The following is a 9486-nucleotide window of genomic DNA, read 5'->3' as shown; positions in this document are numbered from 1 at the left end:
ATTATTGATAAAAAACACGACGAAAAATAAAAATCAAAAAAGTTGATTAAATCCAAGGCCAGCGAGTAGCTTTCTGTCTTTAATTGCTGTGCTGCAATGCTGATAACACGTAGTTATCATCGGAAAAGTTGACCAAGACAGGTTAAATAATTTAATAAGGAACTGCTTGTAATTATGTTATTTACAAGGTATGACAGAGGTTTGAGGAAGAAACAGAAGCTGATCTCAGGGAAATGGACGGGTTTGGGTGACCCCTGGAGCACGGAGTTTGAATTATGGAGATGGGGGGCTGAGAGGTGAATATGGACTAGAGGAGAACAAGATGACTTTTCACCTCAGCACATTTAACTTTTAAATCCAAATAAACGTCTCGTGTTACTGGATCATCGCATTATAAAAGAAAAGGACTAATCCGTGGCCGGTTGCGGAGCGCCTGGGCGGAGGGGCTGCCCCTTCCTCACCGGGGGAAATATCGCCAAAAAAAGTTACAAGGGGAGGGGGAACAACAACGGCATTTTAAAATAAACAGGGCAAGTTGATTTTTTTCCCCCCTTTCCTTTCTCCCTTGCTAAATTAATTATATCAAACATCTGTTCACATGACGCTGTACCTAACGCCACACACACTAGTGATGCCAAGGCTTCCTCCGACAGTAACAACACACCTTGTTCGCCCTTTAACATCTCCTCCGGTAACGGGTATTGGAGTGACTCGCTCAGGTAAATGAGAAATAGGTGCGGTCCCACCGGTTTAACATCCTCCCTCCCCTCCCCCTGCCCCCCCTCCCCCCCCCCCCCCAAGCGAGGGCAACATACAAACTTAGTAACTCGCGTGTAAAGAAAAGCGTAAACTTTCTCACCTGTTTGGTCATTGAGTCTATTAGACGAACATACAGGTCCTGCTCCGTCCTAACTCCTGCGGAGGGAAAGCAGAGAAAAAGTCCTGTCAGGATTTCAGTGCCGAGCCACCCAAATGACATAACGAAAGCATGAGGTCAGGCAGCTCACTGCCATGGGCAGGGACGGCCGCTCGCGCCAGGCTTAAAATAAAAATTACAAAAAAAAAAAAAAAAAAAAAAAGAGAGAGAGAGAAGAAAAAAAAGGCCAGAAACCACCTAGTGCCGGGCTTCTCGCCCCCGGCTAGACCTGGCGCGGCGTGGCCGTCCCCATCAGCCCCCCGGCCAGGCTGGCTGCGGCCCCACGGCCGCGGGGGGAGGGCGGCACGCGAGGCCAGCGGCGCGCGGGGGGCCGGCGGCGCCGCGTGCTTCCCTGGCGCGTGGGGACCCCGCTCCGCCCGGGCCGGGGCTCCGCTCCGCCCGCTCCCCGCGCTCACCCCAGCCCAATAATTACCATTAATTCGCAAAACTGGAAAAAAGTCACTTAAAAGCGATGTTCTGCTGGAGCAGCTATCGATCCCCTTTTTTACTTTCCACTTCAAGACCAACCGGTTAATCATGTGAAGTACCATTGACTTATTGATCGTTTATGTTTTGTTTTCCTTATATGCCAAGGAAAGAGCCGTGTTTACATGCGTGTAATTTTAATCTCCAAATCTTTATATCCTTTTCCAAAAGGCCTTGAAAAAGAAAGTGAGACTTTTCTGCGGCACACAGACGTTCAAAAATGAGATAACGACAACTTACCATTGCTATACAATAACTGAAGTTTATAATGAATTCCATTGTTAGTTTTTTCATTGTTTGGCTCCTGCAAGTAACGATAAATAATTACATTTAGCATGAAAAATATCTCCCTCCTCCTGACGTACATTTTTCTCGTCCCTGAAGCGGCTCGGAATTAACAGTTTGCAGAAATTCAGCCCACGGTCACTTTTGTGGAGCGCTGATGATGTCATTATCTTGGTGCAAATATGTCATGTTTAGCCGTTTTCCCGGCGTTAAAATAAGTCGGGGACGCGGCAGTAAGTTTCTAAACCCGGGGTCTATTCGGAGCGGCAGTAATAACGGGGGGACCCGCACGTGGTCTGGGCGCCTCTGGAGTACCGTTAGGGCTGCCGTGGTTGAAAATTATCTTTGATCAATTAAATCACGCTTAAACGTTTTTGTTTGTCTGGGGTTTTTTTCCAAAATAATAATAATTAAAAAAAAAAAAAAAAAAGATAACAGGCAGACTTACTTTCTCTTTCTCCACAAAGTCCACAAAAGCTGTTCTCTCAATCTCCACTGGCTGTCCCTGCCTGTCGTACAGAGCTAAGACGAAGTGGAAAAAATTGGATTTTCTGAGATTGGAAGGCGGCTGTTTCTCGAAATGTGCCCGAGCCAGCCCCACGCCGCTGCGGGAGAAAACAAGACAAGGCGCGGGTGAGAGCGGCCGGCGCGGCGGGAAGGGGCGCGCAGGCACCGCGGCCGCGGGGGGATGCGGGGAGCGCGGAGCGGCGCGGAGCGGGGAGGCTGTAACTGATACGGGGCGGGCGGGGGGGGGCGGGGGGGGGGGGGGGATTTACGGCCGGGATGAGAAATACAGGAGGAGAAAACCGCCGGGAGAGGATTTGGCAGACGTACCTTTGGGCGGCCGTGTTAGCATCCACTACCCCAGCAGTATGCATCCATGAGCGGACGGGATTCATCCCACTGCCCAGCGGTTCTTCTTTCATGGTCGTCCCACCTCTTGGTATATTTTCCTGAATCCCAAACATTAAAACAAATTTGGGCAAAACCAGCTCCTAACCAAAAGGGGTTAAAATTGAGGGAAATGTCAGATACGGGGTGGGTTGGTTGTTGCTTGATTTTCTCTCTCTCTCTCTCTCCTTGGCGACTGGAATATAAGAGATGACTTTACTCCCTGTGATCAGTAGGAGAAAAGCCCAGTTCAAGTCTTGCTTCCTTCTTCAATCTGTCCTGTATTGGCACGACATAAACAATTTACTGAGTACTTCTGTGCAGCGAGTTGGATGGCGTTCCAGTTTGGTGGTTTAAAAAAAAAAAAAAAAAAAAAAAAAAAAATAAATAAAAAAAAAACAAAGAAAAAGTGTAACTGCAGCCGGCGACACTGCGAGGTTGCTTTTTTTTGGGGGGGAGGGGGGGTAAAAGAATAAATATTTTTGTTGTTGTTTGCAGACGCGCTCAACGTGGTGTCATCCTAGTAAAATCGCCTCGGAAAAAAAAAAAAAAAGCTTCAGGACACTGCTGAATCGACCACTTTCTGGCAAGGCTCTCCTGCTCCAAAAGACAAATAAACGGGAAAAAAAAAAAAAAAATACTGATTACCGCGGAGGTGTTCCCGGGCACACGGGAGAACGGGGCGCGGGCCCGTGGCGTCTCACGGAATGGACGGAGGCGCGCAGAGCCCGGCCCTCCCTCCCCGAGGAGCGCGCCCTTCCCCGGGAGCCGGGCCCCCGCCACCGCGGGAGAGGTGTCGTCACTGATGACGTCGCCGGTGGGCGGGCTCAGCGCCATATATGGAGAGTGGGGTTCAGGCGCTCGCCGCCGCGCTCCTGCCCGGGGCCGGGCCCCCCCCGCCCCCAGCCGAAGGCCCCCCCCGCCCGGGGCCGGGCAGGAACGCGCCGTCGAGGTCCCAAGTATCTTCTTCAAAGTGGCTTCGAGGAACCGTCTCAAGCGCCGGGCCACGGGTGACCCGCCCCCCCGCCCCCCCTCGCCCTCGTGGGCCGCAGGACAGAGAGAGGAAGGGTGGTCAGGGAGACGTGACCCTCGTGGAGGGTCGTGGGGGTGTCGAGGCGGGGGGGAGGGGAGCGTGGGGACGGACAAAGGGCGGCTGGAGCCGCGCAGCACCCCTCCGCCAGCACAGGACAGAATACACACACAGCCGCGCACGTAAATACATCTATTTGAAGTGTTCATACACACAGACACACATATCCACAGCTATATGTCCGCCTTGTCCATATATATCTATATATCCGCCTCGAGTGATGAGCCTTTTCCGCCCAGTGCGGATTAGGGCTTCCTTTTTAAATTTTTTTTTAATTATTATTATTATTTCTTTTTGTGAATTGCTAAGGTCCGTGCGTTAATATTTTAATTAATCGGTGAAAATCGAAGTCCGATTTGCGTTATCAGGAGACCCCCTGATCCTTTCTCCAAGGGGTGAGGGCGGGGGGGAAATATGTGTTAGAAAGCAATCTATTTTGCTGGTGTTGGGGGTTAATGACTATTGCCAAAGATAAGTGAATTATCAAAGCTGTTGCTCTACCCGATCTCAAAATCCATTACATTGCTGGCCGTCTAATTAAATACGTAAGTATAATAAAATCATATTTTATGACTATTTGAGGGTAATGAGATTAGTCTTTAGAAGCGATCGCCACATATTAAAGATGCCACTGTCTATAGAATGTTAATAACCTTAAATCAAAGTGTATGGAAACTATTCATGATAAATTAAAAGAAAATTCCTGTATTCATAATCAGCCCGGAGCTTTTGAGGTACAGTAGAGCAGATTACAAACCCAAACACTTTTATCGCGGAGGGACGAGCGGACCAAAGTTCCCAAACAATGCGGCGCTCGGGCTGGAGGTGGCATTTGGTGGCGCCGACACATTGAGGGACCCCGGGCGGGCGCCGGGGGTGCCGGTTCCCCCCCAACCCGCCAAATCCGCCCTCCTAAAAATAAGGTAAAACCGCCCAACAACGCTATAATTGTAACATATTTCCTAAAATGCACAGAACAATGCCGAAGTTGGTTCTTCCCTCTGCTAACGAAAGCATAATGCTTAAAATCATTTACAGTATCTTTAATTCAGATTACACGCGCCAAGGCGATTTAAATCTGATTACCAAATTAGAAGGTTTTAAAACAAATCCTTTTAAATCTGATACTGTTGACTAAGGGAGGAGGGGGGGGGGGAAGTTCCATAAGCCCATCACATAAGGTAACGATCCTGCCCCAGAAAGAAAGGGAGTTTTAAACCTTTTTGACAACAAATGCAGCTGCCCCACTATTTTGGACGATATTAAGCGAAAATGAATGCAAATCTGTGTTCAGAAGCCATCTGGCCAGAAATGGGGGAATCAGCTGCTCTTCACAACAGGCTCTGAGGCTGAATCTATTTCAGCTCATTTTCTAGATCATCTGGTCCTGCACCCAAAGCGTGGAAAATACGGTCTTTATCATTCACCAACTTTATCTTTTTTTTGTCACTCCGCGGCTGGCTGCGAGCTGCCGGCAGCCGGGAGCCCGCCCGGGATGCTCTCTGCCCGCACCGCTCCGCGCCGCGCCGCGCCAACCCCAGGCCGGCATCCCGCGGGGCCGCCGCCCCCCGACGACTCCGCCGCGGCCCGGGAGGGGCGGCCGGCCCGGCGGCAGGGCTTCCCCCGGCCCGGGACCGGTGTCGGGGAGGCCGGCAGGGCCGGGAGGGCGGCCCGCCGCCGCGGCACCTTGCACCGGCGAGCCGGCGGGGGAGCGGGGCCCCGGCCGCGGCCCGGCGCCGGGCGGGCAGGGGGTGTGCGCGGCTGCCGGGGGCGGCCCGAGCCCTCCCGGCTCCGCGGCCCTCCTCCTCCTCCTCCTCCTCCTCCTCCTCCTCCTTCTCCTCCTCCTCCTCCTCCTCCTCTGGCGCGGCGCGCCAAGTCTCCCTTTTGTGTGAATTTACGGGGTGAGGCTTCAGTGATCCCCCCGCAAATTTGCATTTAAATAGCGACATCAAGCGATTCGCGTGCCACACACCAGTGGGCTCCCAGATGTCACGGCGGAGCCGGTCAGATGGCCGCAGCCCAGCTGTCCCCCCGGCCCAGCCCCGCTCTGCGGCCCCCGCGCCCGGGGCGCCCCGCCGCCGCGCCGGCACCGCCTGCCGCGGCCCGGGCGGGGAGACCTCCGCGGCCGCGATAAATCACGCCCGGGAGCGCGGCCGCCTTCCCCCTCGCCTCTCGCCCCGCACCGCATAATAACACATAATCACACGCCGTACGTGGATCGCGCAGATTAAAATTGATAGCCTCATTTCCACTGCCGTTATAGGATTCTCCTAAACTTTTTTTTTTTTTTTTTTTTTTAACTCGGGACAATCCCCTCGGGACCATTATCTTAATCATTTCACTTTTTTTTTTTTTCCTCTCCCCTCCCCTTTCACGTTTGAAATCACAAGTTTCAGCCCGTATTGACTTTACTGTGAATTTCGTCGCGGACCTGCGTGGGCCGCCGGCCGGGCCGCCCCGCTCCGCGCCCCCCGCCGCCGCTTCCACCGCAGAAACTTTCCCAGCGAAAAGTTGCGCCGGGAGCGGCGGCCCCGGCCCCGGCCCTGCCCCGCGCCAGCTCCCCGCCGCCCTGGGGGGCTCGGCCGGGCCCCGCGCGAGCTCGCCGAGGTGCATATTTCAATTTTATTGTTTGAAGGCGCCGTCATTACTAACGTGCTCGGTTACAGTAGGTGTAATTTATGCCCGGTTTAACCGAAACAAATCTCTGCTAACTCCCGTTTCCTGTGCTGCAGAGGGGTGATAAATTTGTATTTTCGGGTATTTTCAGCCGAGCGGCGGACGCCCAGGTACCGCGACTCCGCTGTCGGGGCGGGGGCTGGCCGCCGGCGGGGACTTCGGGGCGTAAATTCACGGGAGAGGCGCGGCGGAGGAGGTAATTAGCGCGGGGGCGCAGCGGACCCCGGCCCTTGCGCGGGGCGTCGCGCAGCCTGCGCCCACGGCGGACCGGCGGCCGTGCAGAGGCCGAGCCGGGGACCGGGCTCGGCAGCGGAGCCGAGCCCCCGGCGGGGGCTGGGGTGCTCTTTTGGGGCACACCGACCCCCTCCGCCGCTAGCAAAGGCCCCCCGCGCCCCGCCACGGGCAAAGTTTGCGGGAGGGCCGCCCCGCGCAGCGGGTTCGCATCCCCGGGCTGCTCCGGCTTCGCCCGCCGGCCTCCCCCGCCGCCCGCCTTTCGGTATTTATCTCCCTGGCTTTGGGCTGATTTCAATATTTGAATTCAAATTCCTGCGCATCCCGGGCCCGGGGAAAAGCCGGGTGCGAACCAAGCGGGAGGTGCAGCCGGCCGCGGGGATGCGTGGGGAGCGGCAGCCGGCGAGGAGGAGGGCTGACCCACTCCGCGCTCCGCGCAGGCCACCGCGGAGCTCAGGCAGCCGGCTCCGCGGGGGCGGTGCGAGGCGCGGGGGGCACCGTCCCTGCGCCTGCCCGGGACCCTTCGGGCAGCGCCGTCGGGGCCGGGGCGCCCCTGGGCGGGCCGCACACGCACCTCCCGCGCCTTTGCGCGCCCCTGCGCGCCCTGCGGCCAGGTTGCGCGGCGTGGTGGTGCAGCCGGCTCGGGGTAAAGGAACTCCCTCCCGGTGCGGGGGTGTTTTACTCAAACCGGCGCCTGGCTCCGCGCTCCTCCAGGAGAGCTTTCGCCGTCCTGTGCCCCGATATTGTTAAATCAAGAATTAGTTCTTAAAGGAAAAAAAAAAAAAGGGAGAGAAAAAAAAAAAAGAGGAAAAAAAGGTTTAAACTTTCCCCGTACCCGCATGCCAGCCCTGGCAGCCGTGCGTCCAACGAGAGCCTGGCCTCGGAAGGGAAAACCGCCCGCGGCTGCAGCCCGGCGGTCCGACGGCGCGGCCCGGGCGCTGCCCTTCCCGGAGGGGCTGCGGAGCGGCGGCCCGGGGGGACGCTGCGGGGCCGTTTCCCTGACCCCCGGGGCCGGGGGGGAAGGCTGGGGGGGGGGACGCGGCTGCCCGCCAGCACGGAGCCGCGCAGCCGGAGGGGAAACCGCCCCCGCGGTGGGGTGCGGGACGGGCGCGGGCGCGCAGCCGGGGCCGCGGGGAGTTGGCGGCCGGACAGGTCCTGTCGTGCGGCGAGAACAATATAAACTGACTCCAACTGAACAAACAAGGATCGATCAGATAATTTCAGATATTATAATTGGCTTTAATTAAACACACTTCGTTCTAATTAACTCTGAAATTTTAGCATGCTTTGGGACGTTGGTGTCTGATTTGATATTGTCAGTCCAGATGTCCTAATAAAATTCAATCCTCCACTCAAGACTTCAATATTCACTAAGAACAAAATGCAAATTAAATGTAAAACCTAAAGTATCGCCAAAGGTATAATCAAGAAAGGTGTCTCAAAACTTCTCACTTTTTATTACGCAGTAGTTAGAAAATGCAGATTACATCCTAACAAGACCTCTACTGAATAATATAAACCTTAACTCTTTCATGGTCAAGGCTCGCTCTCCCCGGCGCTCTGCCCTGGAGGGATCTGGGAACATCCTGAGCCACGCGCAGCCAAATATTCGCGGTGCGGGGCCGGGGCTGCGCGGAACGGGCGCTCGCCGGGCGCCGGGAGCCCCGCGGAACGGGCACCTCGCCGCCGCCGCACTGGCGGAGCAAAACTTTCCGCTTTAACAAGTACTATTCTCGCCGAGCCGGACAGCGGGAGGTGCCCCAGCCCGGCACCGGGGTGCCCAGCTCCCGCTCCGTCACGGCGGAGGCAGCGGTGCTGCGCTGCAGCAGAACCCCGGGCGCGGCGCCGGTACCGGCCACCGCGCAGCGGGCTCGGGGCAGCGGGCGCTCGCCCACCCGGGCAGGACACGGATGCCCTGCGTGGGGAAGGGGCGGGGGGGGACGAACGTCCCCCTCCACCCTGGGGGACGGTCCACGTCGCCTTGCCCCGCAATTTCCCTGCAAGCCACAGCGGTCCTTTAAATAACTGAAGCCCGCAGAGCAGGTCGGTGATGCGCGGGGCTGCAGCCGACCCCGCTCCGCACCGCCCCGCACCGCTCTGCGCAGCCGGCACGGCCAGCGCCCCGGGGCGCGTTACCGGCGCAGCCCCCGCGCCTTGCCAGCCCGCAGCTCCGCGCACCGAGCGGGGTACAGAGCGCGCAAAAAGCAGAGCTATTCCCACATTAAACATTTGTATGTTTTCCATACTAATGGAGTCACTTAAAGCTGTTGCTAATTTAACTTTTTAAAAAGGCCACAGCGTGGTGATTTGCATTTTCTTTAGGATATTGAAATGAAGAGAAAACTGCTGGGCGGTGAGGCTGCCCAGAGCATAGCTGGGGGCCATGCAGAAATAAAAACAGATAAAGAAAAGAAGAAAGAAAGAAACTGCCTTCTCTTCTAGACTATTAATAAGCAATTTGTCCCGCTGCAATTTACATCGCAAAGACAAACGTGTCGGGGCGCCCGGCTGCCGCCTAGCCCGGCCGGGGCCCCCGCGGGCCGCCTCCTCCCGGCTCCCGCACCGCTCCGCGCTTGCCTGCCACCCCCCCAGCAGCCCACCCCCCCCACCCCCCACCCCCCCCCGCAAACTGAGCGAGGCCCGGCCAGGCGCGGAAATCCCGCGGCCGGCAGGCCCGGGCGCTGCCCGCTGCACCTGGGGCTTGAATTTCAAATGAATTTCCGAGCGCTCGGCAAAGAAACGCGCCCCGGTTTGGGTAAACAACAAGTGCTGAGATCGACATTTCTCTCGCCAGATTCCCCCTCTCGGCGCAGAGAAGCTCCGCGGCTCTAGCGTGGGGACGGTGTGCCATCTACAGGACACTGCGCGGCCGGCCGCGCAGCGCCCGCCGGCCCCCGCCGCCAGCAGCCGC

At 56.9% G+C, this 9486-nt stretch overlaps 1 protein-coding gene across 2 annotated transcripts in view; it reads right to left on the bottom strand.

The window, feature by feature from the left end:
- Positions 1–2962, bottom strand: part of EBF3 (EBF transcription factor 3) — a 121175-nt gene extending 118213 nt beyond the window's left edge. For both annotated transcript variants that reach the window (XM_037398953.1, XM_037398954.1), the window contains exons 1-4: positions 2522–2962; positions 2136–2292; positions 1643–1706; positions 860–915 (exon numbers count right to left, since the gene is read on the bottom strand). In XM_037398953.1, coding sequence (XP_037254850.1) covers positions 860–915; positions 1643–1706; positions 2136–2292; positions 2522–2655 — 411 coding nt within the window. In that variant the 5' untranslated portion in view covers positions 2656–2962. The remainder of the gene's footprint in view (positions 1–859; positions 916–1642; positions 1707–2135; positions 2293–2521) is intronic.
- Between the last annotated feature and the right edge of the window lie 6524 nt (positions 2963–9486).

The sequence above is a fragment of the Falco rusticolus genome, chromosome 9 (genome assembly GCF_015220075.1).
Source record: "Falco rusticolus isolate bFalRus1 chromosome 9, bFalRus1.pri, whole genome shotgun sequence".
NCBI lineage: Eukaryota > Metazoa > Chordata > Aves > Falconiformes > Falconidae > Falco > Falco rusticolus.
Note: the sequence above shows the minus strand (reverse complement) of the source record. Positions and strands in the feature narration are given on the sequence as shown.